Source organism: Harpegnathos saltator, unplaced genomic scaffold, assembly GCF_003227715.2.
Source record: "Harpegnathos saltator strain DR-91 unplaced genomic scaffold, Hsal_v8.6 scaffold627, whole genome shotgun sequence".
In the NCBI taxonomy this organism is placed as follows: Eukaryota; Metazoa; Arthropoda; class Insecta; order Hymenoptera; family Formicidae; genus Harpegnathos; species Harpegnathos saltator.
The window spans coordinates 431,744-452,489 of NW_020230457.1; the positions used below are offsets into that span (position 1 = coordinate 431,744).

Consider the following 20,746-nt stretch of genomic DNA (forward strand, 5'->3'; position numbering starts at 1 on the left):
CATTAATGTTCTTTAATAACTAATTAATTCCTTTGTTTATCTATCAAATTGACTCGTTTTGAAGACGATTTGAGGAGATATATATATATATGTGATGGAATTTTCAGGTAGCTTCAGAAGCCCACCTGTAACCAACATCGACGTCCAAATGTGCAATTGTTTAGTTAAATGATATACGTATTCTTAATGAATGCTGCTGTAAATAATGTAAATATGTACATCAGTTCTATTTTATAATAGGGCCAATGAATTGATTTGGCAATTGAGTATCGTATGAAACTCGATCTATACTATATGCAGATACAGGTAAGATAACATTATCATTAAAAAAAAAAAACAATAAATCAACCTATGTATACCTTAATAAAATTTATGTATTGAGGTACGTTTTTAAATAAGTTCATTTTTTCATTTTCATTTATACACCAATGCCCTGTATTTCTGCTTTGTACGATAAACGATAAATTATAAATTGAAGCTAAGTAGAAAAAGGACACATAATTAGTAGTATTATAATAATTGTTTTTCTTACACAAAAAGTATTCTACAATCTGTTATTAAATTGTGTCTTTAGGAATGAATGAAGAAAATATATTAAAATATATTTTACAAAATTTTAAAAAACAGGACAAAAAAATGATACTAGAGATATTATGTCCTACAAATAACAAGTAAAAAATTAATGAAACTATTTTTCATAAGATAATTGTGTTTGTATATAGAATATAAATTTTTAATATATATATGTAAAATAACCGTCAAAAATAAGTTTCTATATGAATATATATACATATATAACAGGTGACAATATGAAATTAAACAACAAATAGGGTTTAAAATTTCTAATCAACAGTCACGATATACTAATGTCTAAATATATATAAATTCATTCTAAAAATATTCGGTAATTACTAAACAATAAACAGGATTTTAATCTTTTAATCAACAATCACATACGATATATATGCTAATATCTAGACATATATACATTTATTCTAAAAATGTCCGGTAAATACAATCTAAGGGCTGTATTCATAGTCGGATCTTATATTTAAGACCGTCTTGTGTTCACGTTCAGATATTCTGTAGCCAATGAAATGATCTATACAGCATCTGAAGATGAACTTAAGACGATTTTAAATATAAGACCAGATTATGAATACAGCTCTAAGGTCCCTAACATTTTTTCCTTGCACCCTAGAAATTCCCCATGCGACAGCCAATTGGTGTATCCAACAAACTAGTTCTATGACGAATGAAGCATTAGTCAAGGAAGAAAGTTGAGTATTTAGCACACAAGAAGTGTAATTACAACGAATCTGTAAGTATACTGACGGATATTTGTACACAAATGGAAATTTCCTAAGCCAAATATTAAATATATATGTCAATATATAATTATATACGAATAGTTGAATTATTTTATATGCTTACTAATATTCGGAAGAGTTTACTAATCATAACTTTTATCATGACCATAGGCATATATTAATTTTATGATGACGAAGTAATCTACTTGTCATCTGTCCCGCTATTCCTATCCTTCATTCATCATAATTATAAGTACTATCAAGTACAATTGAAGTGAAGCAGTGCGTTATATATATATATAGTGTAACTTGTAAGAGAGGTCTTACAAATACAAATGGTTAATAACTAATTTTAGATCATAATTTTCGTGCCTTTATGATAAAGCAAATAAAATTTCTGTACAAAGTTCGATGATGTTTATACTATATCTCGCAAGTGTATGCCACATCGTATAACCTTGATAAATAGTGCGCGATACGGTTCAATTACCGTGTACACTTGTATAATATTCCTTTAGTCTTTTAGAGCTGAAACGATGGCAGGATGCTACGACAAGTTGTCTTGGACGGGTAAGTTATATGTTTCAGATAAATGTATGACAATAAATGTAATCTATTAATATATGTAATCTCATTTAATTTACAAATTCTAGCTAAAATTCTTAAATTTCACGTTTACATATATGTAATAGAAAGTGAATAATCGTTTAAAAACAGATTATCTTATCAATTTTGATGGAAGTTTATTCATATTTGTATTTTAATACATGGAATAATAAACAAAATTGTTCCTCCATATTATAAAAAGAATAATAAGTTCAGAGTAATATTCTTGAGGTTAGAATAATAGATTAGGTTAAATTTAATTAGTTTAGTTTAACACGATCGTAATTGCAATGAACATTTAAGTTTTAAATATTTATTCTGTAATAATTACTGCAACTTTGTATTTTATTAAGAGGAAATATTGTTTTGTAAATGATATACAAATTAGTGACACTTCCATTAAAATTGTATTGTAATTTTTATTTTTTACGATTTTGTTATACAGAAGTACGAGACTTGTTGAGAACTTGGAGAGAAGATTCTGAGCGGCGAAGTAGGGATGTAGTAGACTTTTGGGAAAATACACTAATGAACAAGATCGACCATTTGGGCAATGAAAGTATGATTAATCAATTTATACACACACATACATGTATATACATTGTTGTACTTAAAAACCATAAATATATATACAAAATATCCAGTTATCATATATATATTATTTAATCTGTTAATATCTAGAGTATCTGGTTTTGGAACAAGTATGCGTAGCAGCATTGGATTGCTACCGTATACCATTAGCAGAATATTGTATTAAGATTTTAATGCGTGCATTTCCTGGTAGTTTACGGGTTCACAAATATCATGCCATGCATTTGGAGGCACTAGAAATGTAATTATACTTGTAATATATTGTTATCCCTAAATATATATCAAAGTATACTTATTATTTTTGATAATACTTTATCAACATATTTCTTTAGGTATGATGAGGCAATGGAGGTTTTGGATTCTATTATAAAGAGAGATGAAACTAATGCTGCACCAAGGAAACGTCGCGTTGCTATTTTAAAGGCTAGAGGACGTATACCAGAAGCAATCAAAGAACTTACAGAATATTTGAAGAGGTCAGTAAATTATATATTATTATTAATATCAGTTATTAATATATACTTATATTTAAAGATCATTACTTGTAATTATAAAATATATATTAGTGACATTATTGTATGGAATTGTAGATTTATGAGTGATCAAGAAGCATGGCATGAATTGTGCGACTTATATTTGCAAGAACAAGAATATTCCAAAGCAGCTTACTGCATGGAAGAACTTATATTGCATAATCCACATAGCCACTTAATTTACCAGAGATATGCAGAGATAAAATATTCTCAGGTAATATATTTTCTACTTGCGATATATTTAGACTTGTAAATTAATTAAATTGGAAAATACTTTTGAAATGAAAAATTAGTGTATAAATAACTTGATAAATTCTGTTTCCACATTTAGGGTGGATTTGATAACATGGAATTGGCAAAGGCATACTTCAGTCAAGCTGTAAAACTAAATCCAAATAATATTAGGGCTTTATATGGCTTATTATTGGTAAGTTTTGAGTGTTATTGCTTCATAATATATCACAAGGCAATGTGAAAGATTTTAGGCTTTTATGATAGAGAGAAATATTTTATTTTCGAATTTGTATTAAATTATTAAATTATTTGATCAATTCTCAATTTTATCCAAAACCAAAATGCTTATTTCTCTTGAAAATATAGAGAATCCTTAGAAATTTACAAACACCCCAATAACCTAAACAGGGACAGTGGTATGAAAGTTAATCCAACTTGGCAATTCATACTTCCTGTTCTATAAAAATATAATACAGACTTCCATGTTACATCTTCATACCCCTCCTTCCATTGACTAATCAATGAGTATTTAGTTATTCTCCAAAACGCACACATAAAAAGAGAAACCCTTCGAAGAATCAACAATTTCTGGATGTTCCTTTCTTTGAAGAAATGAACTGAATGTTTGCGAAACTGCGGAGAAACAAATCCGAAATAGTCGCGACATAAACCCAAAAATCAAAATAAATGTCACAAAGCAATGAGCGTTATTTTTTTGTAAATCTGCATCTGTTTCTAGACAACAAACAACATCGCGACATCGGCCAAATGTCCTGCGTCCAAGAAAAAAGAAGCAATAAAGTTGAGTGAGTGGGCTAGTAAACAAATCGAGAAACAATACGAAAGTAAGGTTTCGAATGAAGATGTCAAAACCGTAGAACGTCTATTAGGACAATTGCAACTTGAAGCTTAGGTACGATTATTTACGTTAACAATTTGTATATTTATTTCAATGTAACTGGCATATATTTAAAATCGTTGTCATAACAATCTCTGAAGAATCATATGTGCACGAGAAACTTTACACATGTTTTTTAAATATATGCAATTAAAAAGAAATGATAAACTCCAATTATAATTGCATTTCAGCAGTATTATCTATTGTTTTACTGCTCTTCAATTACATAATAGGTTGATGTGGTAGTTAACGTTACATAACTATCTTCTGAGTATACATCTATGTTTTCGTATCTTACTATACATATTATGAAGTAAATATAACGGTCATTAATTTTATAATTATTGTCACTTTTGTCTAATATATTGATTTTCACATGCTGTTAAACAGTGGTTATTTCGGTGTATACATATTTTCGTGCAATTTTACATCATTTTCTTTAATTGCGGATGCTAGGAAATGAATCAAGAAAGATGATAACTGTATAATGAGTTTGTAGGGATAATAAAAATTCTTAAATATTACATGGGTTTCTTTCTCTGTCTCTCTTTGGAACTTTTCTATCAAATGACAAACGAACAACAAGATTCTGATAATATTTCGATAAATAATCTTTCTTACTAAAAAGTGATAATTTAGAACATATATACAATATTTTTAGAAAACGAGTTCAAGACTTTAAGGGCAGCTGGTACTCACAAAATGGAGGAAAATAGCCCTAATAAACATGGATCGGAAAATTAATTGTCGAAGTCATGAACAATTATTTATTTTAATTAAAGTAAATAACGTACTCGCCTCTAGTGTTTACAAAGTCTACAGAAGATTCTGTACATACCCTCCTCCTATTTCTACATATACTTCACAACTTCATACCATAGAACTTTTTCAAAAATTCCTGACTTTATTCTAACTATTATATTAGGCATTTTATATTCTCTGATGTAATTCATTTAAAGGTTCTTTAATGGAATAGAGGAGGTGGATCAGTCTCATGGCCCCCATGCTCTCTTGATTTAAATCTTCCAAACTTTTTTATGGGGATTTCTTAAGAGCATGGTATATTTTTCACTAATAAATGACAAACGAATTACATAGTAAAACTAGGAGGACATGTAGAAAATCTTCTGCAAACTTTGTAAGCATCAGAAGCAAATAGATCACTTGATTTAATTAAAATACATAATTGTTTATAATTCCGACAATATTAATTTTTCGACCCATGTTTATTAAGGGGAGCACTCTATGTAAACGCAAAAAAACACGTTTTTTTGGTGAATTTTTCGTAACAAAACTATTTATTATGAAAATGAAATTTGGTACACATATTAATACATATTTCAACAACATATATAAATTTTTTTGACTTTAGTCACACAGATTAGCTTATGCAAGCCCAGTAAACAATGATCTCGGCGTTGACACGACTCAATGGCAGGAAAAATAGCGTCCGCTGTAGGTGTCTGAAACAAAAGATTAAAAAAATATATATTATTTATATCAAAACACACCGACTGTACCTACTTTTGATAGTTTGATCATTGAATTAGAATTGAAAGCTTTCATCGCGTTTTGCATGTAGCTGACTAAACATTTTTGCAGTAAATCTTTGACAAATCTTGATAAATTTGATGATTTTGAAATTTCCAAAAATCAGTAAGTTAACAAAAGTCAAGGCACTATTGTAACAATATATTCTTGAGACTAAATAAAGCAAGAAAGGCTAGTACCACTTTTTCTTCCGACAAATAGTTAGCGAGATATCGTAAGTTAAATATTGAAAAAGTTATTAAGTTTTCCTCAAATATCTCAAAAAATATTACACAAATAAAAAAATGTTTTAGACAAAAGTTGTTCAAATTAACTAGTAGAAAAAAAGTGTAATAAAAAATAAGGGTTCCCATTTAAAAAACGCAAGTTGACCTTCAAATGCCCTTGAAAATAGAGGTCAAGGTCAAAATCAAGGTCATCATAAGGTAGCTCACTTAAACCCCTACAACTTTTATTCAGATAATTTTCCTTAAAATTTCAATACTGAAGAGTCTTTTGGGGTGGGACATTAAATAAAACCCTGTATATAAAAAGGCAGAAGAAATAAATTTACATATTAAGTAATAAGTAAATAATATGAATTTATAATATTCTTATTTTGCAGAAGTAGGATTATTCATAATGTTGAGATTTGAAGTTATGTCATTGAATTTCCAATTCCAAATAAATGATTAAATCTAAAATAAATAACACTTATAATCAATATTCATCATCCAAATTTATATTTAAAACTATCTTAATATTATTCTTAATTCTATGCTGAAATAGTATGTTAAAATATGAATTAATAATACTTAACTTTATTATGTTAAACATTATCTTACAATCATTTGAGATAATGTTATGTATATAAATTTCGACTAAATATGAGCCACTGGCTTATTTGGTTTTGTCACACACACTGTACATACACATCTACAGGTCAGGACCAATATTTTCAGCTACGGTAGTTGACGCTAAAAAGAGACAACACGGTCCCAACTTAACTATAGACCTGTTCGTTTTGTCTGCTGAACTGGTGCATTAAGTTAAAGTGAAACAAACGTGGATTTTCTCACTTCAACTTGGTGCACCAGTTCAGCAGTGCAGACAAAACGAACAGGCCTCATTTCTCTCTGACCGTTTGGTATCGTGGAGGGAGTAGGCAACGTTGCCAGTCATGGCACATTTGTACCACATGTGGCACAATTAAAGGTCAGTGGAACACAGACACAATTTAGTGATTTGGTGGTACATTATGCATTTTTTGTGGCACAAAAGAAGAAAAAGTGATACAATTCTATTTTTAAGTGAAAGTTTTAAATCTTTGACTTCTATAACAAACATATCGCATTCTACAAGCAAGAGTATGTAGATTTAGTATAACTAATAAAGTAGCACTTACATTATCTGGAGTGCGTTCGCAACTTGCACATTACGGATAAAGTAACTAGCATCGGATTAACCAATAAGAATAAAAAGAGCAAATATCTTTTCATCATGATTGGTTAATTCAATTATTCTATATTCAGGGCCGTATTCATAGTCGGATCTTATCATATTTAAAACCGTCTTAAGTTCACGTTCAGATATTCTGTAGCCAATGAAATGATCCGTACAGCATCTGAAGATGAACTTAAGACGATCTTAAATATAAGATCGGACTATGAATACAGTCTTCAGAGTAAAGTTTCCGCACCTCTAAAGATATACAAGTGTTAGCTTTTAAGACGCAAATTTAAGATGCAAATATAAAATTAGACAATAAAAACTACTTATAGATTCCTCAGTTCTTATGAAATCTTTAAAATAAATTAATTTAGGTCGAATGGCACAAAACGCACTAATGTGGCATACTTTTTGGCACAATCGAACACGGTTTTGCTGGCAACACTGGGAGTAGGGTAGGGTTCCTTCCAGTATGGTTATATTTCAATGGAATGCACATTTTTTAACTAGGTTATATTTTACATTAGTGCTATTGGTTACCCTAAATTCAAACTTACATACAACAATTCATATTTGTTTACTTAAACACATTTTTAATTTAATTGAAAAAGGAGATCGATAAAGTGTATATTCGACATTGCATAATGCATTATTTTCATCACGGAGAAAGTGTCGCTGAAACAAGTAGAGTTATTTATGAGACCTATGGTGAACGTTCGTTACCTGAATCTATGCTCCTGGTACAATCCTGGTTCCAAAGGTTTTAAAGTGAAAATTTCGATATTAACGGCGATGACGACCCTCACTCTGGACAACCTCAGAGATGATAGACAAGGATTTGAAAGTTTTATTCGTTGAAGATGCAGCTCAATCGTCTATGGAGTTTGCAAGATAGCTTGCTGTTAATTATATAACAATACTTCGACGCTTACATACATTGGAGAGGATCCAGGAAGAAGGGAAGTGTGTCCCACATCAACTATCTGAACAAGTTATCGGCAACTGGTTCAACACCTGCATCTCACTGTTTGCTCGACAAAAAAGAAAGAGTTTTTTATGGAATATAACAACTGGAGATGAGAAATGGATTTATTATGATAATTCTGAATGTAAAAAGGAATGATTAGACCCAGATTAACCTTCTCCTTCAACACCAAAACGCAATAAGATTCTCCTCTGCATTTGGTGGGACCCGAAAGGTGTGCTCTATTATGAACTGCTCACACTTGATGAAACGATTACTGCAGAGCATTACAGTCGCCAATTGTTCCGACTGAACAAAGAAATTAAGAAAAAAAGCCCATGGATAAGGAAATCGGAATGTCATCTTGCTCCATGACAACGCTCGGCCATGCTTGTTGCTTCTGTGACTAAGGACCTTATTGGAACTTGAGTGAGAAGTTCTACTACATCCAGCATATAGTCCAGATCTTGCCGCTTCAGATTTTTACCTATTTCAATCAATGCAGAACCATCTCTCCAGTGTGTAATTTAAAAATGAGATTGAAATATAAAAAAATGGGTCAACGAATTCATCTCATCGAAAAAAGTGTCATTCTTCAACTGAGGAATCCATTTGTTGCCTGAAAAATGGTCCAAAATTGTAACAAACGAGGGACAATATTTTGACTAAACAAGTATGTATTGTTTCTTTAATATATATAAACCAAGTCGTCAAAAAAATTTCAGGAACTTATGCACAGACCTAATACATAATGGAAAAAAAACTTTTAATGTCCTTTCCTATACTAAATAATATTGTTTTTACAGTCATCTTTCAGTAGTTTCTTTGTTACTACGTTCCCAGTCTTCTCGTCTCCTTGCTCTCTCTTCGGCCTTTCTCATTCGCCTCTTTTTCCTTGTTTCCTCACGTAACGCAAAATATTTTTCGCGGAAATCGACCAAATTCATATTGACGCTTTCATCAGTCGCCTATCATTAAATAATATAAAACATTGATGTATAAAATACAATTATATCAATGAAAAATATGCCCATTAAGTGTATGCATATGTACCTCTGGCTCTTTCAATTTCTTGTAAGTTAATAATCTTCGACTGGTATAATTGCTCAGTATTTGCTCGGAATTAGCTACGAGCTCTAAGCATGGATGCGCTGGTAATTGATCTTCGACATATTGGTCCCTAATATTATATTTTACTTATAGACTATATATTTTGATGTGAAATTGCTATTTAAATATCTCGATATTAAATAACATTTAATTGCATATTTTCATACTGATCATAGACATATACCTAAACAACGGATACCAACACACCAATCTGCCGTTATATTTAAGGTGCTTCGCGGAGAAACACAGTAAGTCTTTGTATATTTGATTCAGGCCGTAATCGATTTTAGAAGGAATATGGGAAGTTGCTTGATGTTCTTCTATTATTGGATTTATCTTCATAGTACCTATACGCTCCGTGGCTTCTCTTATACCGTAAGGTGCTGTAAAAGGAAATATTCTTCCTGATATCAAATTCATATATACTATCGCAAAGTACAGTTCATTCCATTTGCAAATTTTACAGAATCTTTGTATATCGTTTGTCAAAGATATTACGCGAAATTTTTATACTTACGATCCGTTATAATCGCATCTATTTGTAGGCCTGACCGCCAAAGTGGATATGAAAAATCTGCTACCACAACGTCGATGTAACAAGAACTTGTTCCATATTGAAACATATTCGCTGCAATATTTTCATCTTTCTCTCTTGTCTGATAACATGTATATATACAATAATTACAATTCCGCCAATGAATATATTACAATAATTAGCCATTCTAAAATACTTGCTTCATTGTATACAACAAATTGATCTATCTTTATTTGTGCAAGAGATTATGATCGGACCATGAGCAATACCTTTTGCGATATTCGTGTAGGCCTTGTACGGCCATGAAGCATCATGAAATCAATATCTGTCCCGAATGTGTATCCTCCAAATTGAGATGCAGAAATTAATAAGGAACCTGTTCCTACAAATGGGTCAAAAACCAAATCTCCTTTTTTAACTTGTGCCTGATTTGCCATTATTAGTGACAACTGAGGATCCATTGATGTGTTTCCTATAAATTTCCTAGTTTTTAATGACAACTTTTGAATTAACTCCCGCTGACCATCCGCAATCTATAATAAAATTATATTAAAATCTATTAACATGATTGACATTTAATTAAGTTACTCACCCATCTTCCAAAGAAATAATCATATGGTTTTTCAGGAATACTGTTAGGATCAAGTCCATAATACTCTATATAATATAAAGTAAAGTCTGGGTTTTTTAATTTAACTGGTCCTTCAAGAGGTAAATAACTGAAAGACTTTTTCCCAAGTTATGTTAAATTATGTCATGCAATTAATCTAGTAAAAGATTACTGTTTCATCTTAAACATTTACTTACTTCAATTTTATTTACTTTCTCACATTGTGAGAAATGTTTACAGAAAGTTTCTACTATAATTTTGAATGATCTCTTATCTCCAATAAAAGTTTTGGAATTTTCAGCTGTATAAGCTTTTAAAGAATTGTGTAAATCTTCAGTTTGTTTCCCTTGTGCCCATAACTCCAAACAAAAACGTAATGAGACTGCTCTGCTAGCAATTTTATATATTATATTCTCATCAGGTAAGTCTATAATCCAATAAGGCTGAAACAAAGTTTAATTTTCTTATTTGTTTTTTTATTCAAAAAAATATTTTAATAATCATTATATTTCTTTGCCCATCATTAGTATTGAATGCTCCTATACAAATTTTATATATACACATATATATATTATATTTAATATGAATTAAAACATTTATTTTAATAGAAATATTTAGATTATTTTTTTATCAATTAAGTCTCTAGCTTCTTGTAAAGTTTAATATAATGTTTACAAACCATATTTTACAATAAAATAAAATTACATTATCAAACGCAATTGAACAATACCTCTCATAGAGAAACTGTTCCTAACTGCAAATGATCTACTCCTGTAAGGATTATACATGTAATCTAAGAAGAATTACATATATATTAGGATAAATAATTTGTAATACTCATATTTCCTTACATGTTCCTTTGGCTTGATTATTGTACATAAATTAACATTGAACATACTGAATATAGACTCCATTTCCTAAAATACAATGAATATGAACATCACATATTAAAATATATTATTTTTCTTTTGATACAAAAATTTTTAAACTATTAAAATAACTTTAAAAGATATTGCATATTGTATGATAAGAAGTGTCATTAAATATAAATATAAGATTTGTTTTCTATGGCTAAACTGGCTGCGCTATTTTGCATTATTTTTCTTTTATTTTTTTTCAACAAATCTCAATTATATATCTGTTTTTTTTTTAATATTGAAAATGTAAACTACTTCAATTATAGAAAATAAACTATAGAATATAACGATAATTTGTAAAGAATTAATGGATCTATAATTATCAAATATATTTAATAAAATACTTACAGCAAATCGAAAGTCAACATGTTCATGAGCAAACCAAAAAAGATATCTTTTCAATCGATTACCCATTGTTGACACTGTTTAATATGTTAACACTGTTTAATTATGTACTGTTATGTACTTAAATATGGCTTTGTTATTGTAGATAATAACAGAACCTAACCTCATTAGTACCATATTCAACCAATGATTATAAACTTTATAATGAAGAGCTCACAATATATCTGATGCTCGTTCTTTTCTTTTTATGATTACTTCCGAAACGCATTCGATATCCAATAGATGAATCTATTTTCTGGGGAACCTAAAATCTCTAGAAAGAAGATTCTCCTATTGGATATCGGGTATGTCAAAACTCATTCATACACAAAAATAATTGCTGCGTTCAGCAGAAGTGAACATTTTCGGTGTTTTTTTTTTTTTTTTTTGCGAAAAAATTCTGAATTTGTGCAATAAGTTAGAGCAGAGAGAAGGAGAGGTGTCATGGGCCGCTTTTAGCTGAGTCAAGTACGAAGCGCTCTCTGTACAACCATAGACATGAACTAACGACGCCAGTGTCCACGATTCTTTACTGATTTCCCTCATCACGCACGCACACATAGCCGGCTCGGTTTATCAGTGTCACACGAATAGACCGAGCCGTCTGTCTGTATATATGCACACAAGACGATCAGCTCCTGCCACTATGAGACAGCAAGGGAGTAGGATTAGGAACAGCCATGAAATATAATAGTTGTAGATGGAAGTGTGTACTGCTCTCTCTAGATCCAGATCTCACTCGCTCCACTCTCGTTATCGTAAGCATCTTTTATCTTCGATGATTCCTGGATTGGTTAGGGAATATCGCAGTAGCCAATGAACGTTCCATATGCCGTGTTTTGTAAATACTATTACGTGTACAACTTTGCTTCCGCCGTTTTTTTTCCGAAATTCGAGGCTTTATTGTAAAAAACTGGCTATACATTTATGATTCAAAGTATTGTCCATCGCTGGCCACTACTTTCTCCCATCTTTCGGGCAGCGTACGAATCCCGCGTTGAGAAAACTGATCATCTTTTGAAGCGATCCACGAATCGATCCAATTTCTTACTTCTTCATAAGACCGGAAGTGCTGGTCAACCAGGTCGTGTGCCATTGATCGAAACAAGTGATAGGCTGGTATTCATAGTCAGGTCTTACATTTAAGACCGTCTTAAGTTCACTTTCAGACACTCTATAGCCTATGAAATACTTTGTACAGAGTTTGAAGATAAAGACGGTCTTAAATATAAGATCCGACTATGAATACCGGCCATAGTCAGAGAGAGCAACGTCTGGAGAATACGGCGAGTGGGGTAGGACTTCCCATTTCAACGTTTCCAAGTATGTCTTGACCACTTTCGCAACATGGGGTCGATTGTCATGCTGCAAAATCACTTTATCGTGTCTCTCGTTGTATCGCGGCCGTTTGTCTTTCAATACTCGGCTCAAACGCATTAATTGCGTTCGATAACGATCGCCTGTGATTGTTTGTCGGTTTTAACAGCTCATAATACACTACGCCGAGCTGGTCCTACCAAATACAGAGCATGACCTTGGAGCCGTGAATATTCGGTTTGGTCGTCGACGTGGAAGCATGGCCGGGATATGCCCATGATTTTCTGCGCTTGGAGTTATCGTAATGAACCCATTTTTCGTTCCCAGTCACAATACGATGCAGAAATCCTTTCCGTCTTTGCTTTTTAAGCAACTGTTCACAAGCAAACTAACGTCGTTCAACATCTCTCGATTTCAACTCGTACGGCATCCAATTTCCTTGCTTCTGAATCATTCCCATGTCTTTAAGGCGTTTTGAAATTGCTTGTTGAGTCACTCCCAATGATCGTGCCAATTCTTCTTGTCTTTGACACGAGTCTTCATTCAGTAATGCTTCCAATTCTGCATCTTCGAAAACCTTCTCTCTTCCACCGCTATGCCGGTCTTCGACGTGAAAATCACCGTTCTTGAAGCGTTGAAATCACTCACGACACGTTCTTTCACTAATAGCGGCCTCACCATAAGCATTTGAGAGCATTCGATGAGCCTCAGCCGCAGATTTCTTCACATTGAAGCAGAAAATTAAAACCTCCCGCAAATGACGAGAATTTGGCTTGTAAACTGACATTTTCAATCGAAAATAACTTTATGATGCAGACACAAATCGACTAATATTTCTATGGGGTTCTGTTGACAGATGTCCAAGTTTATTGCACGACGTCTATGATCTATTTATTTCGACCACTACTTACCGCTAAAGCCATCTATAGGAAAACGGCGGAAGCAAAGTTGTACATCTAATATTTCCGTGTAAATAAAATGCTGAATGGCTACCGCAATATTCCCTAGCCAACTTCCGCCACGTGGCAAACATGCCGCATCCTGTATGCAACCAGCCTAGTTTTCATTTTTTCTCTTTTCGAGCAAATCTCAACTGTATATTTGCTTTTTTCTAAATTTCAAAAGCGTATCTTGGTTCAATAATATAAAACAAACCTAAGAAATATTACTCTTGATTAATACATTTGATTGATACATTCATATGGATATACTAATGATCTAACAGCATCCCAAATAGGCAAAAAGATATCTTTTAGATTTCTAAAAGATATCTTGCAATGTCTTGAGATATTTTACATTTTTCCGAAAAGATATCTTTTAGGGATCTAAACATAAATGTCTATACTATACTAGATACCTAACTTCTAAAAAGAGCTGTGCCGAGCGTATTTTCCGGTTCGACCATGAAGACCGCCAAGTTAATACAAATACTTTGACATATTTTGAACTATATATATTCAATTTAATTTTAACCTGTACAAAACACTTAGATAAACGGCACCTTATTAATACACACATCTTTAAATGATATTTCTCCTTTCTTATCTTTTCTTATTCGTACTTTTGCAATTTACAACACTTATTCGGCATTATCTCGTTTGTAGATTTGCAGTTTTAATAATATTAATAGCAGTAGATACGAACACATCAAGTATCACATACGTACTACTACATACGCATCGGGTACTCACATACACACTACAAACACACACTGCCGCCATGCTTGGCGGTCTTCATGGCTGAACCGGAAAATACGCTCGGCACAGCCTTCATATAGGCCAAAACTCGAAGTTTGGTATCTAGTATAGTATAGACATCTATAGATCTAAATGTTAAAGACATCTTTTAGATGTCTGTAGATATCTTTTAGAAATTCTATAAATATATCTTCAACTAAATCTATTTAGATATCTTTTAGACAACTTCTATACATCTTTTAGAAATGTCTTGAAGATATCTTTCATAAGATATCTCTTAGATGTCTACAAGATATCAATGGCTGCATTCAGCAGACTCAACAGTTGGACAACCTTACTAGATTTTCCACTGAATCTCGCTCCTGATTGGTAAATACTTCTGGGTCTATGAAGAATCTAAAAGAATGCTCCAATCATAGACAATAATCACTAAGTGCTCTCTGATCACTTTGTTCTACTGAACGCGGCCAATGTTTACTGGGATATTCCACTAATCACAGACGATGGCTGCGTTCCGAAATTCACTATCAGTACTGAAAATACATAATTTGTGTCACGTATACTATAGAATTTCAGTGCTGACAATGAATATCAGAACGCAGCCGATATCATTAAACATTCAAATTTAAACTGAAATTTATATCTAGATTTATTACCAATAATTTAATGGCATATTCCAATGATCATAAATAATAGTCATTAAACGTTTAAACTCAAACTCAAATTTATTATATTTAAATCTTACTTTGCGCGTAAATTTTTTTCCATATTAAGTTGCATATGCATATATAATAAAAAACGACAAAAAAAATATGTATTTATAAAAAATGTTCTGTGATGATTCGAATATCAATTTAAATTTAATTTTGTAAAATATTTCAGTCCCTTTATCACACATGCATATGAGTTTCAGATGTATGGATTATATATGTATACATATATATATATATATATATATATACAATCATCTGCCTAACCTATGTCTAACCTATATGTCTTCTTCGTTTTCCGGAGGGATCCTTCTTCAAAATGTTACGAATATTTGAGAGACAAATTTTTCATGGTATAAGAAATAGCAGAAAATTGAATACGTGGTCAAGTCTCGCCACGGCATTTAATTCGAACGTCGATAAAAATCATTTATTAAATGTGTCGAAAAAAGAAACGGTAAAAGATTTTAAATTTATTAATTTTATTGTTAACTTTTGAACGTAATAAAGAATTAAGTTTCTAATTTTAACATATTTATTTGTTATTTTTGTCTTGTTTGTTATTTCATTGTGATAATTAAGATGCTTTCTTAAATAAAATTAAAGTTAATGAGTCTAACCTATACTCAATTTATAATTTCTAAATTTTTGTAACAATGTAAAGTTTTATTCCTTTGTAATTACTTTATTTTATAAGCACACATATGTATACATTACAGACGCATACATATTAGCATATTTTATAATTTAAAATGTTTGAAAGGGGTTGTTTGGTATTCCGGAGTTAAAGAGTGAAGATGGTTTTCATATACTAAAAAATCGTGCACTGGTGCAAGTAGATGCTCTAATTGAAGAAGCTACAAGCAAGGACAGGAAGAGAAAGATGGTGGCAATATTTGATGAACTGTCCGATACACTATGTAAGGTAGCAGATATGGCTGAATTTATTAGAATTGCACATCCTGATGAATACTATATAAGAGCAGCAGAGGATGCTTGTATAACCATCAGTGGTGTAGTTGAAAAGTAAGTTTATTTTTAGAATTATATTTCATATGTTCATTATATAATTATTTTATAAATATGACAGTTATATTTAAATATGAAATGTTTAATAGATTAAATACACATCGGAAATTGTACGAGTCATTAAAACAAGTGACAAATAATGGTGATATTCAAGTGACCTCTGATATAGATGATCATGTAGCAAAATTATTTTTATTTGATTTTGAGCAATGTGGCATACACTTGCCTGAGAAGCAAAGAAGAAGAGTAGTCGAACTAAATGATTACATCTTGCAAGTAAATGTTACTTGACAATATTCCAAATAGTGTTATAATTCGCAAATGTGATTTTTTTCCCATTTGTAGATAGGTCAGAAATTTATGACTGGTGCTGTTACACCAAGGGCAGTTAGTGCTAATATATTACCTAATGTTATTAGGCAACAGTAAGTACAATAATCCAACATTATAAATTTGTTTTTTTATTTAACCAAATTCATAGGATTCCATTCAAAACTTTTCAAAGGTGCAAGCTTTAGAAAGATACCTCATTGATTTCACAGTTTTGTGACAGAGAATGATCAGATAATAATACAAGGGCTTTACACTGACTCCTCTAATACCGCCGTTCGCGAAGCAGCATACAAATTATTCTTGTACCCTAATGAAGAACAGGAGTATCTGCTGCACGAACTTTTAAGTTCCAGACACCTGCTGGCGGAATCTTGCGGATTTGCATCTTATACTCACAGGTATGTATAATTTTTTTCTTTTTTCAATAAAACGTCAAGTGTAATTTTTTATATATAATAAAATTATATTGTTTCAGAGCTGTAAAAGGGAGCACGGTCGAATCACCGACTGTAGTGGCAGAATTTCTCAATATACTGAACGAAAATGTGCGGTCTACAGCAGCACAAGATTTTCAAGAGATGCAAAAGATGAAAGATGCCGAGACATCTGTGAAACAAGTTTGTATCCATCCTTACTTACACCGCATTATAATATGATTTGATACAATCGTGTTTTTTTTAAATTGTTTCTCTGAAATATATGTATGTGTGTGTGTGTGTGCTAAACAGGAACTAATGCTGTGGGATACCGCCTACTTCATGGTAAAAGCAAAAAAGACTTGGTTGAATACTTCCTCCACGGAATTCGCTCCATACTTTTCCATCGGTACTTGCATGGAGGGCATAAATATTCTTACGCAATCGTTGTACGGAGTCAGGCTCGAGTCCGTCCCAGTGTTAACCGGAGAAGTATGGGCCAGTAACGTTCAAAAGCTAGCTGTGATAGACGACGATGAGGGAACGCTGGGTTACATTTATTGCGACTTCTACGAGAGAGCGGGGAAACCGAATCAGGATTGCCACTTCACGATCCAAGGCGGAAAGCAACTACCGGACGGTTCCTATCAGGTATAAAACTTTATATATTTTTGCTTGTTAATTCGCACCAAGCTACGTAACGCGACAATTGATCTTTTTTTAACATTATTTTAGTTTTATTTAACACACGAGCAAGTTCTAAAAATAGCGCGATTCGAGGACGTCGTGTTTTAGGTGTCTTCAACGTCTTCTACACACAATAGCGAGAAACACAGTGATCCTATTTTATTAACGTTATTGTTTCCCTTAGAATCCCATAGTTGTACTTATGCTGTCACTGCCGCATCCACGCTGGTCGAATCCGTGTCTGCTGAGTCCGTCGTCTGTGGACAATCTGTTTCACGAAATGGGCCACGCGTTGCATTCCATGCTCGGTCGGACGAAGTATCAGCATGTGACGGGCACCAGATGCAGCACAGACTTCGCGGAAGTACCAAGCGTGCTGATGGAGTACTTCGCAAGCGACCCCAGAGTAAATACTTTGCGATAAAAGTCGATATAAATCGCCGTAATTGCTGGTATCATTCTACACAGGCTTCTCGGCCTTTTAAAGTTGCGATCAATTTTTTTACGTAATCGCACAGGTTGTATCGAGATTCGCGAGGCACTTTCAGACTCAAAAGCCAATGCCGGATGATCTGCTACACAAGCTGTGCGCCTCGAAGAACATCTTCTGCGCATCCGAATTACAAAATCAGGTGTTCTATAGTATGCTGGATCAGGTATATCACAGCGGTAGGCTGACAAAGTCCACCACGGAAATTTTAGCGGATGTACAGCGAGAATATTACGGTTTACCATACGTACAGAATACGGTATGTATCTTCGCATTGATTTCCTTTTTAAAGCGTCGTTAAGGGGGGAATTACATGCGGAAAGCCGTTTTCAAAGCTATTTTTACAAATTTTTTTAACAGAAACGGTAAGATCAATAGGCTTGAAATTTTCACAGTGTATTCATTAATGTTCAAAGTATAAAATAAATTTTATTGAATCACAAGAACTGATCCAATTTGTAATTATAGATAGAAACGCAGTCATCCGTTTGTGAGCTCTATGTTTGCTGTCGACATAATTACGGGCTTCTCACTACTCTGAAACTAAAAAGTGAAAAAGATTTTAAAAATATGCGGTTGCCATTATAGTTCGTACCAAAATGAAGAAGTCAAGTTTGAAAAAATAATAACTGTACAAGAAGAAAGTATCGAAAATGAAACATTTTCAACCTATAAACATGTTTAAAAATATGAATAAAATAAAATATAACTGTGTCCGAAAGAGGGGCGAAAACTACATGTCTACTGCATATTGTGTAAAATTTTCAAGTTATTCGGTTTAATAGTTTTGACGTAATTGTGTCGATAGTTTAGGAAAATGGTATTTCCAGATAAACGCATTTGAAGTTTTATATGTACTTTTCATATATAGATAGTAACAAATTTATTTTACACTTTGAACATTAATGAATATACTGTGAAAATTTCAAGTCCTCTTTTGATCCTACCGTTTTTGTGAGAAAAATTCGTAAAAATAGCCTTGAAAACGGCCTGCTCCGTATGCAGGAGGTCCCATTTTAAAGTTTCCACTGAAATATCTCTTTAGGAAAGCATTTAAGGAAAAAATGTTTCAAGCAAAAGTTGCTTAGTTGGAAGGGAGACATAAGACAGCGATATCATTTTGTTCACAAATGGCACCACTTTCGAGATATTCGACTGATCATTACTTTTCTTAAATGGAAATTCCAATTTTTCATTATATCATCTTTTTTTACCAAACGTTGTGTAAACGAACATCCCGTAAAGATTTAAGTTTCTATTCTTGTAGTTAAGAAATTCAGCAGCGCGTGCAACTTGTAACATTGTAAATGAAGTTCGTGGTCGTTTACAGGCATGGCAGCTGAGATTTTCTCACTTAGTTGGCTACGGTGCAAAGTATTATTCCTATTTAATCTCTCGTGCGATTGCCGCTTGGATATGGCAGACTTATTTCCACAATGACCCATTCTGTCGATCAGCGGGTGATCGTTACCGAAGAGAGTGCTTGATGCACGGAGGTGGTAAACCGGCGTCGCAATTAGTCTCGGATTTCCTGACCAAGGAAGCTAACGCTAGCACATTTGCAAAATCACTGCTCAATGAGATCGATATGAAAAATTCACGCGTACAAATGTTAAAATAACGAAATGCGGTGTAAATTTTTCCTAAATTGTACAAACCAATGGCAGTTCACATGCTGCTTCACACGAGTCGTGTTCCACACAACTTTGTATAATAAATCTTTGAAAGGAGAGCGATATTTATTTTTACATATAGAGGAGCAGATTTAAAGCTCGTGAAGAAGTCAGTTACTGGAAAATAATACGCTCCGTACAAATTTTCTTTGCATCCTTCCTTGGAAATCAAATTCCCATGTTGCGACGATGTACAATACAGACACGATAAACAATCACCGCGTCTCATTACTCTCGCTAAACAGCACTGAATTCCTCTCGTTTTTTCGTTTGATTGTATTTTATTACAAGTACAGAACCTTATTCTCTATGTACAATTTTGGATAGACCTATGAGTTATTACAAAAAGATAAGGTTTGTAGTGTTATACACAAACGAAACGCAGTATAAGGTAAAGTAATTCACGTAAGAAGATATTAATTTATATAATCTAACTCTTTTATACTTCCTGAGGTTACCCTAAGTCTGTACATGGCAACGTAAAACTACGATCATTTCCCGCTACAAAGGAGCGTGATATCTCGCTGGCAGTACTATCTTTTTCTCGATTAATAAAAAGTAACGTCGAATCGCATCTCCCGACACGCGCTTACATTGTACTGCGTTTGTTAACGTTAAAACTCTTTAGTGAGCACTTGCGTCGAAAAAATGAGCTAAACGTTTTTCTCACCGACAATTCCGTTTCTCCGCATTCGTAAAAACTGTCTAATCTAGTTCATAAAT

General features: G+C 32.6%; 3 protein-coding genes and 2 long non-coding RNA genes across 5 annotated transcripts; 3 read left to right on the forward strand and 2 right to left on the reverse strand.

The window, feature by feature from the left end:
* The first annotated feature begins 1,518 nt into the window (after positions 1-1,518).
* Positions 1,519-4,696, forward strand: LOC105187253 (ER membrane protein complex subunit 2). The gene is made up of 7 exons (XM_019843242.2): positions 1,519-1,880; positions 2,362-2,475; positions 2,598-2,748; positions 2,840-2,983; positions 3,098-3,254; positions 3,372-3,467; positions 4,014-4,696. The coding sequence occupies exons 1-7, from the start codon at positions 1,847-1,849 to the stop codon at positions 4,185-4,187; spliced, it is 870 nt and encodes a 289-aa protein (XP_019698801.1). The 5' UTR covers positions 1,519-1,846; the 3' UTR covers positions 4,188-4,696.
* Positions 4,697-5,447: 751 nt separating this feature from the next.
* On the reverse strand, positions 5,448-7,077 carry LOC105187252 (uncharacterized). The gene is made up of 2 exons (XR_850098.2): positions 6,523-7,077; positions 5,448-5,635 (listed from the first exon to the last, which is right to left on the reverse strand). It is a non-coding gene; the product is annotated as an uncharacterized LOC105187252 (long non-coding RNA).
* Positions 7,078-8,613: 1,536 nt separating this feature from the next.
* Positions 8,614-9,822, forward strand: LOC112589836 (uncharacterized). Its single transcript, XR_003113820.1, has 3 exons — positions 8,614-8,788; positions 9,402-9,605; positions 9,771-9,822. It is a non-coding gene; the product is annotated as an uncharacterized LOC112589836 (long non-coding RNA).
* Positions 8,775-11,803, reverse strand: LOC105187251 (tRNA (guanine(10)-N2)-methyltransferase homolog). The gene is made up of 9 exons (XM_011147949.3): positions 11,636-11,803; positions 11,222-11,287; positions 10,568-10,813; positions 10,353-10,487; positions 10,030-10,293; positions 9,743-9,881; positions 9,410-9,608; positions 9,169-9,295; positions 8,775-9,083 (listed from the first exon to the last, which is right to left on the reverse strand). Exons 1-9 carry the CDS (start codon positions 11,699-11,701, stop codon positions 8,922-8,924), a joined length of 1,404 nt encoding a protein of 467 aa, XP_011146251.1. The 5' UTR covers positions 11,702-11,803; the 3' UTR covers positions 8,775-8,921.
* Positions 11,804-15,661: 3,858 nt separating this feature from the next.
* On the forward strand, positions 15,662-20,554 carry LOC105187249 (mitochondrial intermediate peptidase). The gene is made up of 10 exons (XM_011147946.3): positions 15,662-15,852; positions 16,159-16,421; positions 16,514-16,700; positions 16,770-16,849; positions 16,967-17,155; positions 17,233-17,374; positions 17,486-17,824; positions 18,045-18,266; positions 18,379-18,609; positions 19,681-20,554. The coding sequence occupies exons 1-10, from the start codon at positions 15,715-15,717 to the stop codon at positions 19,969-19,971; spliced, it is 2,082 nt and encodes a 693-aa protein (XP_011146248.1). The 5' UTR covers positions 15,662-15,714; the 3' UTR covers positions 19,972-20,554.
* Positions 20,555-20,746: the final 192 nt, after the last annotated feature.